Below are 22,214 nucleotides of genomic sequence, written 5' to 3' on the forward strand. Positions count from 1 at the left end.
TGTTCCTCTATTTCAAACATTTCTGTGTCTGTGGACCCAGAATGTTCTTCTAGCTGCTGGTCACCATCATTACTCTCATTCATTAGCTTAATAGTACTTATCATATTTGAAGCATTGTCAGTTACGACAGAAAGAACTTGCTCTTTTTTAAGTTCATAGTCTTGCAGCACCTTTTCCACCAAGACTTGGAGAAACTCACTGGTGTGATGAGCTTTGGTGTCTTTTACTGCCAATGTCTTGGTAACTATTTCATTTTTGTCACAAACAAATCGGACATTGATGGCAAAATAGTTTACTCTGTGACGTGTGCAGGCATCCATTTTAAGAAACTGAAAGGGTCCTTTGAGAGTTTTTTTAAGTTCTTCCTTTTGTTTAAAAGCTTCTGCGATTACTAATTTTCTAATACCCTCTCTCTCCAGAGAAACACCAAGCTTGCGGGCCATTTCCCCATTCAGACACATAAAAGCTGGTCTTAAAAATAATGAAATAGGCACACTATCCTTTACAACAAGCTCTATGATCTGTTTTTTAAATGTATCTACTGTCATTGTCACAGTAACTTTGTCACTGACAAAATATCTTGCAACTGATGGCTGCAAAGTTCTCTGCTCCTTTGGCTGGAAGAGCTGGTCACTGGTTCATTGGTTTGGATGCAGTCTTTCTCATCCACTGCTTTCAGTACTTCTGGATGAAAGCGCTGTAAATGTCTCTTTAGATTAGAAGCTCTGGTAGGAACATTTTTATCTTTGCCTGAATATGCACTGATCTTGGCTTCACAGCATTTATTTTCGTCTGGATCATTTGTCATACACTGACAGACATTATGTTTTCTATCTTGAGTGACGGTGAAATGTTCAAATACAGCTGATTTAATGTGACGCTTCTTTGACATTCTCAGGTTTTTAATCCTGCACTCACAATCCAAATGACAATTGTTTTTCCTAAAAACAATTGTACAAAATTATTGCCAGGTTGTACAACTGATATAGTAGTCACTAATACTGTTATTCCTCATGTACTCACAGTTAACTGATGCAAAGTTTGTTGAAAGGATAATACTTCTTACAGTCTTCCTCTTCTGAGTAGCAGCTGTGAGATGCTTGGAAGACGCACACCTAGTAAACATCTAGTCTAGAGGAGGAGCTTTACTACTAAGAATTTGCAACACATTTTCAGTTTCATACATTGTAAGTAGGGGGGTTGGGGCAGCAGGAGGTTAACCAAGTATAAGATTAGATAAGGGCAGTGGAGAACAGTGACACACAAGAAGTAAGAAATGTCTCTATCTCCAGCAAAACTGCTTATCACTGTTGTTCATAGTTTGATAGAACATATATATTTGAGTAAAATTTATAAAATTCATATGAAAGTTCAATTATGAAATATTAATACATTTTTTTTAAAGCTGGAGTCGGTACATTTCTACCGACTCCAACCAAAACTAACTCCGACTCCACAGTCCTGATTTTACACATTACTTAATACATATTTTACTATAATGCATTGACGTATGTGAAAATGTTGTTAATTGCAACTCCATAAACTGTACTAGATCTAAATCATTGAAATTCTACAAAATAAAGCACTGCCATCTAAATGAGCAGCAATTGTTCACCTTCCCTTCAAGAGTATTCTTGCAAAATTCGCCTGTGAAATGAGGTGCCCAGGACGTGTCTTGATCCCCGACAGGCATGCCGAAACATGCTTTCATGGAATATTTTCTCGCTGTTGTCTTTATAAATTGTCCACACACGTAGCAAAATGCATCTGCTGGGCGCAAACGACCTCTTGATGCCATCTAAAAAAATAATTGCTCTTTAACTACGATCCGTTAGTCTCTTACTCAGCAATAACATAAATCGAAATGTTGGTTCCAGTCACCTGTGCTTTTATACTTGTATGACTACTATTGAACAGTCAGAGAATATTCTAGAAAATTCTAAAAGTTTATGGAATATTGGAGAATCTTCTGCACAATTCTAGCAGTTCAAGAATACTCTAGAAGACTACTCAGTATTGAATAAGAATCGAGATTTTTACCAAAAACAGACAAATTTCAAAATGTCATTGTCCTGATCACAGAAGCAAAGTTTTGGTGGAACAACAACTATTTTCTATTTGTTTTAGGCATAACGGGTTAGGAAAACACACTTTCTACCCAGATAAAAAAAATTGTTACATAGTGTAATTAAAGTTTTTTACATAGCTTGCCATTTTTCTGGACAGTTTAAGTAGAAATGCTCAAAAATATAAAACTCAAGGATATTTTATTAAAAAATAATTCTTTTTTTATCTTAGCAGATGACTGTACCAGGAGATCAGAGGGACAGCTGACATCTTCATTTTTTAAATCTGATGATTTTGAGATCGTACAAGATACAACTGAAGTGATTTCTGTTACTCCAGATATAACATCCATTCACAGCAAAGATCTGTCATCGAATCCTATGAAACAGGTCCCATCTTCTGATTCATTACTGACTACTAAGGAAAATCAAAGTCACAAAAGAGGCATTAAAAAACAAACTGCTCCTAAAGCAAAGAAGTCATTTTCATGTTCAGAATGTGGGAAATGTTTTAACCAGAAATGGGGTCTTGTTACTCACCAGAGAACGCACACAGGGGAGAAGCCTTTTTGCTGTTCAGAATGTGGGAAATGTTTTAACTGGAAATCACATTTGGTTGATCACCATAGAACTCACACAGGGGATAATCCTTTTTCCTGTGCAGAATGTGGGAAATGTTTTAAATGGAAAATGCTTCTTGTCAGGCACCAAAGAACCCACACAGGGGAGAAGCCTTTTTCATGTTCAGAATGTGGAAAATGTTTTAACCATAAAGGGAATCTTGTTACACACCAAATAACTCACACAGGGGTGAAGCCTTTTTCCTGTTCAGAATGTGGGAAATGTTTTAACAATAAAGGGAATCTTGTTAGTCACCAGAGAACTCATACAGGGAAGAAGCCTTTTTCCTGTTCAGAATGTGGGACATGTTTTACCTTCAAAACGAATCTTGTTAGACACCAAAGAATGCACACAGGGGTGAAGCCTTTTTCCTGTTCAGAATGTGGAAAATGTTTTAACCTGAAACCACATTTGGTTAATCACCATAGAACTCACACAGGGGAGAAGCCTTTTTCCTGTTCAGAATGTGGGAAATGTTTTACCCTCAAAGTGAATCTTGTTAAACACCAAAGAACCCACACAGGGGTGAAGCCTTTTTCATGTTCAGAATGTGGGAAATGTTTTACCCTCAAAGTGAATCTTGTTAAACACCAAAGAACCCACACAGGGGAGAAGCCTTTTTCCTGTTCAGAATGTGGGAAATGTTTTATCCAGAAAGCAGATTTGGTTAATCACCATAGAACTCACACAGGGGAGAAGCCTTTTTCCTGTTCAGAATGTGGGAAATGTTTTACCCTCAAAGTGAATCTTGTTAAACACCAAAGAACCCACACAGGGGAGAAGCCTTTTTCCTGTTCAGAATGTGGGAAATGTTTTAAATGGAAAAAGCTTCTTGTTAGACATCAGAGTAGTCACACAGGGGATAAGCCTTCTTCATTTTCTTAATGTGGGAGATATTTTACTTGGAAATCAACTGTTAATAAACATCAGAGACATCACATAGGGGAGAAGCCTTTTTTATGTTAATAATGTTGGAATAGTTTTAACCAAAATTGAATCTTCTTAAATGGGTTGTCTCTTGTCATTCCTCATGTTTGCTGACAAAAAGATAAAACTAAACTTTATTAATTCCAAATGTAAAACTATACCCATAATTTACCCAATGAAGGTTAGTCAGTAAGTGACTAATAGAAAAAACATGTACCCCACAGTTCAGTATATAGGGTGAGGTGACGTATACACACTCACTCTCCAAGCCTCTCATTTCTACGGGTTTCATCGTCCTCACCAAAGGCGACTCATCAGGAGACTATTTAATATTGACCTATATTCAAGTGAGACTAGACAAAAAAAAACCCAATATCAGGTATCATGTTATCCGAAACAGTCAGAAAACCAGCCACATATTGGCAGACCCCAGACCTCAAACTATATACTTCGTAAGTTTATAAGCCACTCCAGTGTCAGGAATAGATAGTATGTGACAATACAGTATAATTCTTGTGCTTTTGTCCTATAGGGACTGCCCTAGTTTGGTATTGTAACAGCTGTTAATTAGTAGTGCAGACAAATTGTCCTGGACTAAACTCCGTTTTCAGACCCCCAATATGTACCACTCAGGGAAAACTTAACTGCTCCAAAGATCAATAGCAGCTTCTAACTAATGGCCATGCTGCGGTCTGTCAAGGAATGAGTGCAATATCGTTATAAAGACTAGGGATATGTGCAATCATAATGTCTGGAAGATCGGTGCCATTATTTAGTATGAATATGGAGATTATCTCTGAAAGTTAAGTGTTTCCTGAGCGGTATATACTGTATTGTCACATACTATCTATTCCTGACACTGGAGTGGTGTATAAACTTACAAAGTATATAGTTTGAGGTCTGGGATCTGCCAATCTGTGGCTGGTTTTCTGACTGTTTCGGATAACATGATACATGATTTTAGTTTTTTTTGTCTAGTCTCTCTTGAATATAGGTCAATATTAAATAGTCTCCTGATGAGTCGCCTTTGGAGAGGACGAAGAAACCCGTAGACATGAGAGGCTTGGAGAGCGAGTGTGTATACATCACCTCACCCTATATTCTGAACTGTGGAGTACGTGTTTTTTTCTATTTGTCACTTTCTGACTAACCTTCAGGGAGTAAATTACATCTAGATCTCTTGATCAATATATTTTACATAATTTCGACTCTGATTTCTGTTCCTTTGTCCCCTTTCTATCACTGTTTGTTGTTTTTCATTCTATGATGTTAAAATATACGTTCATAGGGTTAAATAAAATAAAAAAATCTTATTAGAATTTTTTTCTCAGTGCACTCATTCCTCATGTTTGGCTTCATTAAAATAAAAACACTCTGTGGTGACATATGTATGTACAGTACAGACCAAAAGTTTGGACACACCTTCTCATTCAAAGATTTTTCTGTATTTTCATGACTAAGAAAATTGTATATTTGCACTGAAGGCATCAAAACTATGAATTAACACGTGGAATTATATACTTAACATAAAAGTGTGAAACAACTGAAAATGTCTTATATTCTAGGTTCTTCAAAGTAGCCACCTTTTTGCTTTGATGACTGCTTTGCACACTCTTGGCATTCTCTTGATGAGCTTCAAGAGGTAGTCACCGGAAATGGTTTTCCAACAGTCTTGAAGGAGTTCCCAGAAATGCTTAGCACTTGTTGGCCCTTTTGCCTTCACTCCAAATAAATGTGCAAATTAAGCATATTTAACACAATCAGGACTATTTACCAGGTGCGTTACTCTTAAAGAAAAATGTCATGATATTTTCATTAAAAAATGTAGTGGTTTATTGAATTGTCCACAGAAAAACCACATTGCAGCAAAACATAAAAATAGATGAAATAGTTACGAACAGATTGTCCATTTGTAAATATCAGCGTTTGTTCCATATCTTTCCCAAAGTTCTGAATGGTAAAAACCATCTGTCTGTGTGAAATCTGAAGTCATCTTTCTGTCATGGAGTAGAATCATGGCTACCAGCTGTTCATTCCTTGTGTGTCCTCTGTAGTTCGTGGAGAATGATGGAGAAGGCCCAATTTGACAGGCCCCACGTGACCAACCTCCCCTCCTCCTTAGAGACGTAATATATATATATGTAATATATATATATATATATATATATATATATATATCCCACAGACCACGTGTCCTCTCTATATGGTGTTAACTTATACTCTGAGCTATATATACATAAATAGCTTTTGTAATGTCAGCGAAAGACAATGTGTTCAGTTCAGAATTGAGAGTAAAAATAATTAATATTTAACACTCTGCAGTCCAGCTCACCCCAAACCATCTCGATTGGGTTCAGGTCTGGTGACTGTGGAGGCCAGGTCATCTGGCGTAGCACCCCATCACTCTTCTTCTTGGTCAAATAGCCCTTACACAGCCTGGAGGTGTGTTTGGGGTCATTGCCCTGTTGAAAATTAAAAGATGGTCCAACTAAATGCAAACCGGATGGAATAGCATGCCGCTGCAAGATGCTGTGGTAGCCATGCTGGTTCAGTATGCCTTCAATTTTTAATAAATCCCCAACAGTGTCACCGGCAAAGCACCCCCACACCATCACACCTCCTCCATGCTTCACGGTGGAAACCAGACATGTAGAGTCAATCAGTTCACCTTTTCTGCGTTGCACAAAGACACGGTGGTTGGAACCAAAGATCTCAAATTTGGACTCATCAGACCAAAGCACAGATTTCCACTGGTCTAATGTCCATTCCTTGTGTTCTTTAGCCCAAACAAGTCTCTTCTGCTTGTTGCCTGTCCTTAGCAGTGGTTTCCTAGCAGCTATTTTACCATGAAGGCATGCTGCACAAAGTGTCCTCTTAACAGTTGTTGTAGAGATGTGTCTGCTGCTAGAACTCTGTGTGGCATTGACCTGGTCTCTAATCTGAGCTGCTGTTAACCTGCGATTTCTGAGGCTGGTGACTCGGATAAACTTATCCTCAGAAGCAGAGGTGACTCTTGGTCTTCCTTTCCTGGGGCGGTCCTCATGTGAGCCAGTTTCTTTTTAGCGCTTGATGGTTTTTACAACTGCACTTGGGGACACTTTCAAAGTTTTCCCAATGTTTTGGACTGACTGACTTTCATTTCTTAAACTAATGATGGCCACTCGTTTTTCTTAGCTGCTTTTTTCTTGCCATAATAAAAATTCTAACAGTCTATTCAGTAGGACTATCAGCTGTGTATCCACCAGACTTCTGCACAACACAACTGATGGTCCCAACCCCATTTATAAGGCAAGAAATCCCACTTATTAAACCTGACATTGCACACCTGTTAAGTGAAAACCATTCCCGGTGACTACCTTTTGAAGCTCATCAAGAGAATGCCAAGAGTGTGCAAAGCAATAATCAAAGTATTAGGTGGCTACTTTGACGAACCAAGAATATAAGACATATTTTCAGTTGTTTCACACTTTTGTTAAGTATATAATTCCACATGTGTTAATTCATAGTTTTGATGCCTTCCGTGTGAATGTACAATTTTCATAGTCATGAAAATACAGAAAAATCTTTGAATGAGAAGGTGTGTCCAAATTTTTGGTCTGTACTGTGTGTGTGTGTGTGTGTGTGTGTGTGTATATATATATATATATATATATATATATATATATATACAGTATGTATTTATATATATACACTCACCGGCCACTTTATTAGGTACACCATGCTAGTAACGGGTTGGACCCCCTTTTGCCTTCAGAACTGCCTCAATTCTTCGTGGCATAGATTCAACAAGGTGCTGGAAGCATTCCTCAGAGATTTTGGTCCATATTGACATGATGGCATCACACAGTTGCCGCAGATTTGTCGGCTGCACATCCCAAAGATGCTCCATACAAGGCAGGATGGATCCATGCTTTCATGTTGTTTACGCCAAATTCTGACCCTACCATCCGAATGTCGCAGCAGAAATCGAGACTCATCAGACCAAGCAACGTTTTTCCAATCTTCTACTGTCCAATTTCGATGAGCTTGTGCAAATTGTAGCCTCAGTTTCCTGTTCTTAGCTGAAAGGAGTGGTACCTGGTGTGGTCTTCTGCTGCTGTAGCCCATCTGCCTCAAAGTTCGACGCACTGTGCGTTCAGAGATGCTCTTAGGCCTACCTTGGTTGTAACGGGTGGCGATTTGAGTCACTGTTGCCTTTCTATCAGCTCGAACCAGTCTGCCCATTCTCCTCTGACCTCTGGCATCAACAAGGCATTTCCGCCCACAGAACTGCCGCTCACTGGATTTTTTTTCTTTTTCGGGCCATTCTCTGTAAACCCTAGAGATGGTTGTGTGTGAAAATCCCAGTAGATCAGCAGTTTCTGAAATACTCAGACCAGCCCTTCTGGCACCAACAACCATGCCACGTTCAAAGGCACTCAAATCACCTTTCTTCCCCATACTGATGCTCGGTTTGAACTGCAGGAGATTGTCTTGACCATGTCTACATGCCTAAATGCACTGAGTTGCCGCCATGTGATTGGCTGATTAGAAATTAAGTGTTAACAAGAAGTTGGACAGGTGTACCTAATAAAGTGGCCAGTGAGTGTGTGTATATATATATATATATATATATATACACTCACTGGCCACTTTATTAGGTACACCTGTCCAACTTCTTGTTAACACTTAATTTCTAATCAGCCAATCACATGGCGGCAACTCAGTGCATTTAGGCATGTAGACATGGTCAAGACAATCTCCTGCAGTTCAAACCGAGCATCAGTATGGGGAAGAAAGGTGATTTGAGTGCCTTTGAACGTGGCATGGTTGTTGGTGCCAGAAGGGCTGGTCTGAGTATTTCAGAAACTGCTGATCTACTGGGATTTTCACGCACAACCATCTCTAGGGTTTACAGAGAATGGTCCGAAAAAGAAAAAAAATCCAGTGAGCGGCAGTTCTGTGGGCGGAAATGCCTTGTTGATGCCAGAGGTCAGAGGAGAATGGGCAGACTGGTTCGAGCTGATAGAAAGGCAACAGTGACTCAAATTGCCACCCGTTACAACCAAGGTAGGCCTAAGAGCATCTCTGAACGCACAGTGCGTCGAACTTTGAGGCAGATGGGCTACAGCAGCAGAAGACCACACCGGGTACCACTCCTTTCAGCTAAGAACAGGAAACTGAGGCTACAATTTGTGCAAGCTCATCGAAATTGGACAGTAGAAGATTGGAAAAACGTTGCTTGGTCTGATGAGTCTCGATTTCTGCTGCGACATTCGGATGGTAGGGTCAGAATTTGGCGTAAACAACATGAAAGCATGGATCCATCCTGCCTTGTATGGAGCATCTTTGGGATGTGCAGCCGACAAATCTGCGGCAACTGTGTGATGCCATCATGTCAATATGGACCAAAATCTCTGAGGAATGCTTCCAGCACCTTGTTGAATCTATGCCACGAAGAATTGAGGCAGTTCTGAAGGCAAAAGGGGTCCAACCCGTTACTAGCATGGTGTACCTAATAAAGTGGCCGGTGAGTGTATATATATATGTGTGTATATATGTATGTATATAATATATACTAGATGGTGGCCCGATTCTAACGCATCGGGTATTGTAGAATATGCATGTCCATGTAATATATTGCCCAGCCACGTGGTATATTGCCCAGCCACGTAGTATATTGCCCAGCCACATAGTATATTGACCAGCCACGTAGTATATAGCCCAGCCACGTAGTATATAGCCCAGCCACGTAGTATATTGCCCAGCCACGTAGTATATTGCCCAGTGAATTAGTATATTGCCCAGTCACGTAGTATATTGCCCAGTGACATAGTATACAGCACAGAGCCACGTAGTATATAGCCCTGCCACGTAGTATATTGCCCAGCCACGTAGTATGTTGCCCAGTGAATTAGTATATTGCCCAGTCATGTAGTATATTGCCCAGTGACGTAGTATACAGCACAGAGCCACGTAGTATACAGCACAGACACGTAGTATACTGCCCAGACAAGTAGTATACTGCCCAGACAAGTAGTATACTGCCCAGACACATAGTATATTGGCCAGCCACGTAGTATATTGCCCAGTGATGTAGTATATTGCCCAGCCATGTAGTATATTACCCAGCCACATAGTATATTGCCCAGCCACGTAGTATATTGCCCAGCCACATAGTATATTGCCCAGCCCGCGTAGTATATTGCCCAGCCCGCGTAGTATATTGCCCAGCTACATAGTATATTGCCCAGCTACGTAGTATATTGCCCAGCCTGCGAAGTATATAGCCCAGCCCGCGTAGTATATAGCCCAGCCCGCGTAGTATATTGCCCAGCCACATAGTATATTGCCCAGTTACATAGTATATTGCCCAGTCACGTAGTATACAGCACAGAGCCACGTAGTATACTGCCCAGTCACGTAGTATGCACCAAATCCCTGTTAAATAAAAAAGAATTAAAATAATAAATAGTTACATACCATCCGGAGCCTCCGGATCGAAGCGGCTGGTTACCGACTCTCCTCGCGCGCTCCGGTCTGAAGATCGCATTGCGGTCTCGCGAGACCGCACATCATCTCGCGAGACCGCAATGCATGCAGCGGTCACCGGGGCATTGCGAGGAGCATCGGTAACCGTCCGCTTCGATCCGGGGGGCCACCAGAGGGTGAGTATATAACAATTTATTTTTTTAAATTATTTTTAACATTAGATATTTTTACTATTCATGCTGCATAGGCAGCATGAATAGTAAAAAGTTGGTCACACAGGGTTAATAGCAGCGTTAACCGAGTGCGTTACACCACGGTCAACGCTGCCATTAACCCTGTGATCGCTGACCGGAAGGGAGTACGGAGCGGGCACTGACTGCGGGGAGGAAGGAGCGGCCATTTTCTTCCAGACTGTACCCGTCGCTGATTGGTCGTGGCTGTTTTGCCACGACCAATCAGCGACTTGGATTTCCATGACTGACAGAGGCCGCGACCAATGAATATCCGTGACAGACAGACAGACGGAAGTGACCCTTAGACAATTATATATATAGATATATGTATGTATGTATGTATGTGCAGGGAACTATGTATAGGTTTATTGTGGAACATCTGTCCTGAAAGCTGCAGGTCTCACCCAGGTGTTAATATGTATTTTCCTCAGACAAGTAGACTTCTGTCTCCAAATCCCTCCAGGAGGTCCTGCTGGGAACCAAAGAAGAAAGGAAACATTTAACACCTCCTAGCTCTTGGAAGAGAAATGTCAATTACGGCCTGATAGTATCTATCTGTGGGAACTTTTACACAAAGGATCTCCGAGAAAATAATATATTCATTGGGGGTGCGGCTGTGGTCCAATCAAAAACAAGCAATTATGATATTAACCTGAGGGGCCAGTCTAGAAATCTGACCTCCAGACCAAAGCTATAAATTAGGCCTGTATACCTAGAATCGTGTTCACATGGGAGGGCAGCCCTGGGAAGCTGATGTGTTCCACCAAATCCATATTCACCCCCCCTTAGGGATCAGAAAGTAGACTACAAAGTTAGATGATTTCTGTAAGTTCCTGTTTATTTTATACTGTTTTGCATAGTTGTATGTCTTTTTATTATCATATTTTTATACCATTTTCTTTGAGCACTGAACCTTTTTGAATTAAAGTATAAAACTTTAACAAGTTGAACCTTGAATGTTCTAAAGAATCCATAGCCTAAGGTGTGTGAGGCTTATGAGTGGTAGACAGTATTAGTATTTCCAGGGCTCATCGCCTGTGTGTTTGGTGAGTGGTGGCAGCGTGTATGAGCGGGTGTGTGGCCTGGGTCAATGTGTGATTTATGCTCCCATTACAGCATAGGACAGAGGTCGAATGCTGGACTGGGACAGGGGAGATAGATTAACCCTTGCAGGCACAACCCCAAGTCACGTGCTGAGAGAGGGCAAATTAGTGACCGCATGGAGAAGGGATCCGTGACACACTCCTACTCCGCTGTCACGCCGGCTCCACTTCAGCGGTGTCAAGACTCACTGTCCCGGGGCTTATGTGAGGTTGTTAATCACACGAGCCCTGCACCCGATCAGCGACAGCTTCACTGTTCCTTTGGACATAGTGAACATGAACATGAAGCCAGGGCCGCGACTGCTCTCTGACTGCCTCATGATTAGTGATGGGCGAGCACTAAAATGCTCGGGTCCAGCAAATTGGAATACTCGGGTACTTGGCCCGAACAACGTAATGTTTTACAATGACAAACAGTAAACATATAGAGGCTTAGAACTGTTTGTGAAGTGAATAAACAAACATCATGATTGTGTCACTATAAGCATTGTCTGTCACATCTCTAAATGTTTTACAAGAAACGCAGCGATGTGATTGTCTGAATGCACTCGGTGTACAGTATTTCAATCTTGTTTACAAATCGCCATTTGTATATTCTCCATTTGTACATTTGAGGCAAAGTTAAGGCTCGCAAGGAGAGAAACAAATATAGTGGACAAAGCTATATTTTTAATGAACTACTGAGGCAAAGTAACAGCATTGCTTTATCAAATTTATATTTTAAACATTTTTTATTGGGTTATATAACACAAACAATCATGTAAAACTACATAAAAGGGTGTGTGTGTTTTTTCAATAGAATGTTATCAAAAGTTCTTTCATTAGGTCATCACATAGTGCATGTTAAGATTAATCATAGTAGAAGTTACAATCTTTCATTCCACAAGTTTGTCTTCATTTTCCTACTTTTTTATAAGGAAGGAGTCTAACCCAATGTGTACACACCTATAGATCTTAAATTATAACATTGATATAGAGAGACAGATAGAAAAAGTAGGGTGGGGAAGATCAGATGAAGGAGAGGAGGTAGAGGAGAGGCAGGGGAGTCCTCCATGTAAGAATGGATAGTGTTTTCGGCGGTTATTGCCTTACAGTGTCATGAGACCTATGTAACAAGCATCAATCTCTCATGAAAGCTTGTTAGTTTTTAGGGTGGATGCCAGATCTTCATTCAGTCACTGTGTGAGACTGCCGACTCATCATCCTTAAGTATTCATCCGATTCTCTATACAGAACCCATGGCTCCCATGTTACCCCAAACCTGTCTCTTGAGAACCATGAGTCAAAAAAGGGTTGCCAAACGTATTTAAATCAAATAGTACAAACTTTATTAAAGATATAATCAGATAACAAATAAAATATTACCACTTATAATAAAGTGACACAGTGACTACATCCGTGGATACAATGGTGAGCTGAGAACACCAGTACGAGACTTAAAAAGTCCTAAGGTATATATATATAAGGTTCGTATATTTTCACAGTCATGTGTGCTGACAGCTAAATGCCAGAAACCGGCAGCCCAGCAAGGAAGTAGAGTAATGCTATAAAGTGCAAACGTGCTACAAAAAATAGCCGGGAGCTGCAATGCACACAGAATAAGTAAAACCAGTTAATTACCCATGTGGGATGATGTAGAGGTCTCGTCCGGCACCCAGTCACATACCCCAACGCGCGTTTCACGTTTGAACGTTGCCGCTTCCTCAGGGGGCGTGGCCTAATTGCGATCCCAGTCCCATATAAATAGTGGTCACATCCGATCATGTGACCGAGTAACAACTGTGACAGTGCGCATGCGTGAGCCGCAAGTTCAGCCCTGTGCATCCCAAGCCTCACTCCCATCACGTCGGCGCCGGTCACGTGAGCGGGCGGGCGCCACGCCCCCAACACATGACACGGGACTACGCTACAGGGGGAGGACAGGAGATAACACAGGATAGATTATGCGGTATGTAAACAAGTGACTTTATAACAAAGTGATGGAATAAATAGTGAAAGGATCATATTACATTGAAAACCATACTCCTTTATATATATACAAACACATGCGTGAATGATGATAATTAGTGATAGATTCCCTGAACTTCAGTCTCTAAGATCCATGAGGGATATCAGGACTAGAGCCCAACATCATGCAAGATATAGGGATCAAAAGAAGACTGAACAGGGAAAATTACTAGTGTGCAATACAAAAAAGTGTTAAAATAAATGGTAATAGCAAAAAATAGCAAGATTAACAAGAATAAAATATCAAGACGGCGTAAATGGTCAGGCCAACCAATGAGGGCATCCAACATGAAAAAGAGAGCACATCACCAGATAGGTAATATAGAGCAATTAGCCATAGAACGTATATACAAAGTCCTCAGTCGGTTGTATCTACAATGGCCATCTTTCCAATTTATAATGTCCACTCTAAATTCTGTATAGTACTCAGATGTTAAATCTTGTGGATCTTCAGTTCCATTACAACCACAAATTTGTCCACGGCTGGCAAACATCACGTAGACGCCGTCAAGAAATAATCACACACTACAATATGAGACAAAAACACACAATTAAAAACTGATGAGACATGATGAGGACAGCAGGAAATGCCAAAGACAAAGGGAAAAAAAAAAAAAAAACCCAATATGCTACATCTCTTAAAGATAAGAGGAAAATCCATGTGCCTCGTTAAGGCCTGTGGGCGTCATAGTGCCCAATGTAGAAATCCAGCGACACTCTCTTTGTGCCAAGATACGCTTGGTATTTCCCCCTCTAATGCCACATTTCACAAGATCGATACCCCGTACCATAAAGGATTTCGGGTTACACCCATGGGACTGCAAAAAGTGACGTGGTATTGTTTTAAGTTGTGTTATATCTGTCTCATTTGCCGCTGCCAATATGTCCCGTACGTGTTCCCGAGTACGGGTGCCAAGACGGCGGGAAGTTAGACCAACATAAATCTTAGGACAACTACATGTAGCGTAATATACCACATGCGTGGTGTTACAATTTATGTGGTAATTGATGGAAAAGATTTTTTGGCCATCAGCAGATTCAAAAGTGGCAGTACGACAGATATTCACACAGGAGATACAGTCCCCACATTGATAGCAGCCATGAGGAGGTCCACCAGATCCAAAATTGTATGTGCGTATTTTGGGGACATAATGACTTGACACCAACAAATCCCTAAGATTTTTACTGCGTCTTGCGGTCATTAGAGGATGCTTGGTCAGACATTTAGATAATACTGGGTCACTATGGAGAATGCTCCAATTTTTCTGGAGACAGTCCCTCATAGTAGACCACTCACCATTAAAGGTGGAAATAAATCTTACCGCATTTTGCTGTTCAAAGGTTTTCAATTTGTTTTTACCAGTGTATAGCAATTCATCACGTGGTGCATATTTAGCTCTTAGATATCCTTTCTTAATGCTTCTATTGCTATATCCCCTGGCCTGGAACCTGACTTTCAAGTCAGCTGCCTGCGCCTCAAATTTAGTGGTGGAGGAACAGATCCGCTTCATCCTGAGGTGTTGGCCAACTGGGATGGCCCTAACTGTACTATACGGATGGCTTGATTCTGCATGTAACAGGGAGTTGACCGACGTGGACTTCCTAAAGAAAGGAAGTAGAGTAATGCTATAAAGTGCAAACGTGCTACAAAAAATAGCCGGGAGCTGCAATGCACACAGAATAAGTAAAACCAGTTAATTACCCATGTGGGATGATGTAGAGGTCTCGTCCGGCACCCAGTCACATACCCCAACGCGCGTTTCGCGTTTGAACGTTGCCGCTTCCTCAGGGGGCGTGGCCTAGGATATTGGGAGAGGGAGATCTTTGGCGGGGGAGGGCCGCGGGCCGCGGACCATGTGCAGTGCTGGCTGCGCTACATTGACGATCTGTTCATTATATGGCAAGGATCTGATGTGGCTTTACATGAGTTCATGGATCAGCTCAATGAAAATACGTATAACATCAAATTGACGTACCAGGTGAGTAGGGCCGAGGTGGACTTCCTGGACATCAAGATTGAGGTTGATGGTGATAGGTATCTGCAGACCGATGTCTTTAGGAAGTCCACGTCGGTCAACTCCCTGTTACATGCAGAATCAAGCCATCCGTATAGTACAGTTAGGGCCATCCCAGTTGGCCAACACCTCAGGATGAAGCGGATCTGTTCCTCCACCACTAAATTTGAGGCGCAGGCAGCTGACTTGAAAGTCAGGTTCCAGGCCAGGGGATATAGCAATAGAAGCATTAAGAAAGGATATCTAAGAGCTAAATATGCACCACGTGATGAATTGCTATACACTGGTAAAAACAAATTGAAAACCTTTGAACAGCAAAATGCGGTAAGATTTATTTCCACCTTTAATGGTGAGTGGTCTACTATGAGGGACTGTCTCCAGAAAAATTGGAGCATTCTCCATAGTGACCCGGTATTATCTAAATGTCTGACCAAGCATCCTCTAATGACCGCAAGACGCAGTAAAAATCTTAGGGATTTGTTGGTGTCAAGTCATTATGTCCCCAAAATACGCACATACAATTTTGGATCTGGTGGACCCCCTCATGGCTGCTATCAATGTGGGGACTGTATCTCCTGTGTGAATATCTGTCGTACTGCCACTTTTGAATCTGCTGATGGCCAAAAAATCTTTTCCATCAATTACCACATAAATTGTAACACCACGCATGTGGTATATTACGCTACATGTAGTTGTCCTAAGATTTATGTTGGTCTAACTTCCCGCCGTCTTGGCACCCGTACTCGGGAACACGTACGGGACATATTGGCAGCGGCAAATGAGACAGATATAACACAACTTAAAACAATACCACGTCACTTTTTGCAGTCCCATGGGTGTAACCCGAAATCCTTTATGGTACGGGGTATCAATCTTGTGAAATGTGGCATTAGAGGGGGAAATACCAAGCGTATCTTGGCACAAAGAGAGTGTCGCTGGATTTCTACATTGGACACTATGACGCCCACAGGCCTTAACGAGGCACATGGATTTTCCTCTTATCTTTAAGAGATGTAGCATATTGGGTTTTTTTTTTTTTTTTCCTTTGTCTTTGGCATTTCCTGCTGTCCTCATCATGTCTCATCAGTTTTTAATTGTGTGTTTTTGTCTCATATTGTAGTGTGTGATTATTTCTTGACGGCGTCTATGTGATGTTTGCCAGCCATGGACAAATTTGTGGTTGTAATGGAACTGAAGATCCACAAGATTTAACATCTGAGTACTATACAGAATTTAGAGTGGACATTATAAATTGGAAAGATGGCCATTGTAGATACAACCGACTGAGGACTTTGTATATACGTTCTATGGCTAATTGCTCTATATTACCTATCTGGTGATGTGCTCTCTTTTTCATGTTGGATGCCCTCATTGGTTGGCCTGACCATTTACGCCGTCTTGATATTTTATTCTTGTTAATCTTGCTATTTTTTGCTATTACCATTTATTTTAACACTTTTTTGTATTGCACACTAGTAATTTTCCCTGTTCAGTCTTCTTTTGATCCCTATATCTTGCATGATGTTGGGCTCTAGTCCTGATATCCCTCATGGATCTTAGAGACTGAAGTTCAGGGAATCTATCACTAATTATCATCATTCACGCATGTGTTTGTATATATATAAAGGAGTATGGTTTTCAATGTAATATGATCCTTTCACTATTTATTCCATCACTTTGTTATAAAGTCACTTGTTTACATACCGCATAATCTATCCTGTGTTATCTCCTGTCCTCCCCCTGTAGCGTAGTCCCGTGTCATGTGTTGGGGGCGTGGCGCCCGCCCGCTCACGTGACCGGCGCCGACGTGATGGGAGTGAGGCTTGGGATGCACAGGGCTGAACTTGCGGCTCACGCATGCGCACTGTCACAGTTGTTACTCGGTCACATGATCGGATGTGACCACTATTTATATGGGACTGGGATCGCAATTAGGCCACGCCCCCTGAGGAAGCGGCAACGTTCAAACGCGAAACGCGCGTTGGGGTATGTGACTGGGTGCCGGACGAGACCTCTACATCATCCCACATGGGTAATTAACTGGTTTTACTTATTCTGTGTGCATTGCAGCTCCCGGCTATTTTTTGTAGCACGTTTGCACTTTATAGCATTACTCTACTTCCTTGCTGGGCTGCCGGTTTCTGGCATTTAGCTGTCAGCACACATGACTGTGAAAATATACGAACCTTATATATATATACCTTAGGACTTTTTAAGTCTCGTACTGGTGTTCTCAGCTCACCATTGTATCCACGGATGTAGTCACTGTGTCACTTTATTATAAGTGGTAATATTTTATTTGTTATCTGATTATATCTTTAATAAAGTTTGTACTATTTGATTTAAATACGTTTGGCAACCCTGTTTTGACTCATGGTTCTCCAATTAGTTTTATATCTATGGTTGAGTCGCCATTTTTTGGTTAAGCAATATACGGCTGATGTTCCTTTATATACTGTCTCTTGAGAAGTTTGTGAAAGCTCCAATTTCCTCTACATAATAAAGCTGATCAACTTTTTGGAGCCAATCAACAATGCTCGGGCTTCTCTGAGAGCGCCATTTTGTGGGAATAATTAGTTTGGCCACTGCTAATAAAAATAAGAGTAGTGATTTGTACTTGGTCTGTGAAATATCGCTAGACCAGTTCAGAAAGATCAGTTCAGAAAGATGAGGTTCGGCCGTGGGGGGTTTGAAAGTTTGCACAAGCACTGCTTATGGTCAGAATGCAATACAAAAGGTCCACATGCACATACTGAATTCTAACTGTATTTCAAATATGAGACATTTAGCAAATAATTGATCAATTCTTTGAGCTACCCCGCCACTTCACGGCAGTCTCATAATGGGGCAGTCCTACTCTACGTATTTTATTAACATTGTGCCATTACGGCCTCCTAAATGTATAAACCGTATAAAAAGAAAGACACCATTACATTACTATAACATGCAAACTGTACCTGGAGCATTTTCAGAATCACTCCCTTGGTGCCAGGAAGGGCAAGCGCAGGTAAAGGCCGATCAGGTCCTGTGTGGACATTTCAGATCTGGCTTCCACACCTCCAAACTAGCACCAAAGTTAAAGGGTGAGACAGGCTGAGGCACAGGTGCACAATTAACTAGAGCCTGAGGCAGGGCAGGGCTGCTGTGTGTGTGCACAGCAGCCTATCAATCACAGAGAACACAGAAAGAATGGCGTACATAACCCAGCATGCGCGGCAACAGTAGTGGTCAGCCACATACCAATGCAAAAGCAAAAAAACAAAAAAAAAGGCCATAATGGCACAATGTTAATTGGTCATAGTTTGACATAGTTTGGTCATGGTCATAGTTTGATCCAAGTACAGCCCTGGTAAATCCATCACCCTGGCCAAAGGTGACGGAAGTGGCATTAATAGGTTGGAGTTTCTAGCCCAAGTGTGTACCACATTCCTAGACATAGTGTTAGGGATTTCCAATTTGTGGATAAAATATTTGGGAGCATGAAGTATGGTAGTGATCGGGACAGGTACTGAGTCATCTGCTATCTTCGTCCATAGCTTATGTTTAAGGTTCAAAGACAGTGTCGCTGCTGTATGATATTTCTGTGGATCGGGAGCGCTCATACCCCCTTTTGTCCTTGGGAGTGAAAGTATTTTATAGTTAAGTCTAGATCTTGAGCCTCTCCGTATATACTTCCGAAAGATGGAGCGTATTCTCTGAAAAAATGTGATAGGCACTTTGATAGGGAGCTGTTGTGAATTGGATTATTTGGCTCCCTCTTGTGGTCACTAGCGACATGACATCTTGAGTTTCTTTCCTCAGCTTGGGTTCCACCTGGCTCGTTAGTTCAGGGGTGTTGCTATGTAAGCTTCCTGGACTTTCAGTCTGGTGCCTGGCATCGTTGTAATCAGATCCTTTCTGTTTACTCCAGTCTGCTGTCCTGGTTCTTGCAAAACTAAGCTAAGTCCTGCTTTCTTGTTTTTTGGCTATTTGCATTGTTAAGATTTTTGTCCAGCTTGTACTAAATGTGATTCCTGATATTGCTGGAAGCTCTAGGGGGCTGGTATTCTCCCCCCGGGCCGTTAGACGGTTCAGGGGTTCTTGAATATCCAGCGTGGAAATTTTGTTAGGGTTTTTTTGCTGACCGTATAAGACATCTTACTATATTCTGCTATTAGTCAGTGGGCCTCTCTTTGCTAAATACCTAGTTCATTCTTACGTTTGTCTTTTCTTCTTACCTCACCGTTATTATTTGTTGGGGGCTTGTATCTAACTTTTGGGGTCTTTTCTCTGGAGGCAAGAAAGGTCTATCTTTTCCCTTCTAGGGTTAGTTAGTTCTCCGGCTGGCGCAAGACGTCTAGAACCAACGTAGGTACGTTCCCCGGCTGCTGTTATTTGTGGTGTTAGGATCAGGTATACGGTCAGCCTAGTTACCACTCCCTATGAGCTAGCTTTTTGTGTTTGCAGACTTGGTACTACTTCTGAGACCCTCTGCCATTGGGGTCATAACAGGGAGCATTCTTGATACATAGCTGAACTAGGGGAGTATGAAGCTCTTTAACAGATTCTTACATCCCATCCAGGAGACAAAAGGTGCCCTCCATGACTTAATCAGTTCTCATGTAGTGTTGATCAGAGGGGCATAGTTAAGAGAGAATAATGGATGCCAATGTGGGCTTAATTTAATTCCCAAGAATTTAATAAAGCTCGAGTTCCATTTAATTGGAAATCTGGATTTAATGTGTTGAAGGGTCAAGTTCTGGACATTCATACTCATAGCCTCCGATTTATCAAGATTTATTTTAAAATTTGACATGCTTCCAAATTTTTCAAAAAGTTCCAGCACTGCAGGGATTTCTTTGCTAGGATTTGTCAGTAGTAGTAATAAATCATCTGGGAAAGCTGCTACAATATGGGACATTCCAGCTAATCTAACCCCTTCTATGTCCGGGTGTTGTCTAAGGCTTTGAATCAGAGTTTCAATGGTCAAAACAAATAGGGTCGGCGAGAGCGGGCAACCTTGAAGGGGGCCGTTTTTAATTACAAAGGGAGTGGACAAGTCTCCATTTATCCTTATCCTCTCTGTTGGGTATGTGTACATTTGAAAAATGGCATTGATTAACAGTGGTGGAAACCCAAATCTCTCCAAGGTCTCTTGCATAAAAGTCCAGTCCACCGTGTCGAACGCATTTTCCACATCCGTTCCCATCAACACCAATGGTTTATGATGGATTTTACCATGTTGCATAAGGCATAAGACTCTTAGAGAGTTATCCCCACCTATATTTATATAGAGAGGAGTAATATTCTTTAAAAGCTGAAACAATGCCATCTGGATCTCTAATTTTCTCTCCATTTGATTTTTTGAGCGTATATATTAGTGACCTAGCTTTTCTCTTTTTAATCTGAGACACCATGAATTTTGACACTTTATCCCCATGTGCAAGCATTTTGTGTTTCCATTTTGTGAACACCCTGATTGAATCCTTATTCATTATATCTCTTGAGTTCTCGTCTTTTTTGCAACAAAAGAGTAAAAGTGTCAGGTCTAAGTGTTTGTTTGTGTTCTTTTTCAAGGGTCTGGATCTCTTTGAAGAGAGACTCCAGATTTGTCTGTCGTGTCTTGTTTTTATGTGATGCAATGGAGATCCATTCCCCTCTTACCACCGCTTTGTGAGCTTCCCAAACAATAGGGAATGGTGTGTTATCTTGTGTGTTAAGTTCAAAGTATTCTTTTATCGTTCTCAGTATTTTCCCTTTGGCGGACTGTTCAGACAGAAGGATCTCTTTAAGTCTCCATGTGTTATTTTTTGGTCTGTGACCCAGCACTATTTTATTTATAAGTATCGAGTGGTCAGAATGGACATTCGGGATTATCTGCGCATCCTTTAGATTCAAGATCATCTGGAACGGCAAGAAAAGATAATCTATTCGACCATAGGACGATTACATTTGGGAAAAGTGGGTGTAGTCTTTTGAATTAGGGTGTAAAAATCTCCATGTGTCTATTAGGGTACGTTCACATTTAAGTTGTGCAGCGCAGCGTTGGCGACGCAACGCACAACGCATGCAAAGCGCATGCAAAACGCAGCTTTTTGTGACGCATGTGTCCAATTTTGGCATGATTTTCGGCGCAAAAAAAATGCAACATGCAGCGTCCTGTGCGCCCTGACGCTTGCGCCAAAAATGACGCATGCGTCACAAAACGCAAGACAACGCATGTCCATGCGCCCCCATGTTAAATATAGGGGCGCATGACACATGTGCCGCTATGCGTCGCCGAACCTGCGCCCGACGCAACGCAAATGTGAACGTAGCCTTAGCTGATGCAAATGTAAAGTCGTGGACATGCGTTTAAGTGCTTTTTTGGTTACATTTGATTTCCCTGTTGAGGAATCTACTACTGGTTCAAGAGGCGTATTTAAGTCACCTCCCAGGATCAGCATGCCCTCTATAAAATCATTAGCCCCTCTCATGGTCTTGGAGAACCAAATATCTTGTTTAGTATTGGGGGCGTATAAATTGCCTATCGTTACCAATTTATGGTCAATTTTCCCTTTGATAAAAATAAATCTGCCATCGTTATCCTTGAGCGTCTCCATGTATTGAAATGGTGTGTGTTTGGATATCGCAATAGCGACTCCTTTTGATTTCCTGGAGGATGAGTATGAATGATACCAGGTGTCATAGTAATGATGTCTGTCTAAATTTGGGGCTTTCTCTTGTGTGAAATGTGTCTCTTGTAGCAACACATTACCTATCCCCAACTTTTTGATGTGTGTAAGTACCTGG

General features: G+C 41.4%; 2 protein-coding genes across 2 annotated transcripts in view; one reads left to right on the plus strand and one right to left on the minus strand.

Annotated features, from left to right (window-relative positions):
• The window catches only part of LOC143769390 (uncharacterized), a 58,087-nt gene extending 54,105 nt beyond the window's left edge, over positions 1 to 3,982 (plus strand). The window contains exon 2 of the mRNA XM_077257861.1: positions 2,302 to 3,982. Coding sequence (XP_077113976.1) covers positions 2,448 to 3,572 — 1,125 coding nt within the window. The 5' untranslated portion in view covers positions 2,302 to 2,447 and the 3' untranslated portion in view covers positions 3,573 to 3,982. The remainder of the gene's footprint in view (positions 1 to 2,301) is intronic.
• Positions 1 to 22,214, minus strand: part of LOC143766955 (oocyte zinc finger protein XlCOF8.4-like) — a 1,046,781-nt gene that overhangs the window by 750,669 nt on the left and 273,898 nt on the right. The window lies entirely within an intron of this gene.

The sequence above is a fragment of the Ranitomeya variabilis genome, chromosome 4 (genome assembly GCF_051348905.1).
Source record: "Ranitomeya variabilis isolate aRanVar5 chromosome 4, aRanVar5.hap1, whole genome shotgun sequence".
Taxonomy (NCBI): Eukaryota; Metazoa; Chordata; class Amphibia; order Anura; family Dendrobatidae; genus Ranitomeya; species Ranitomeya variabilis.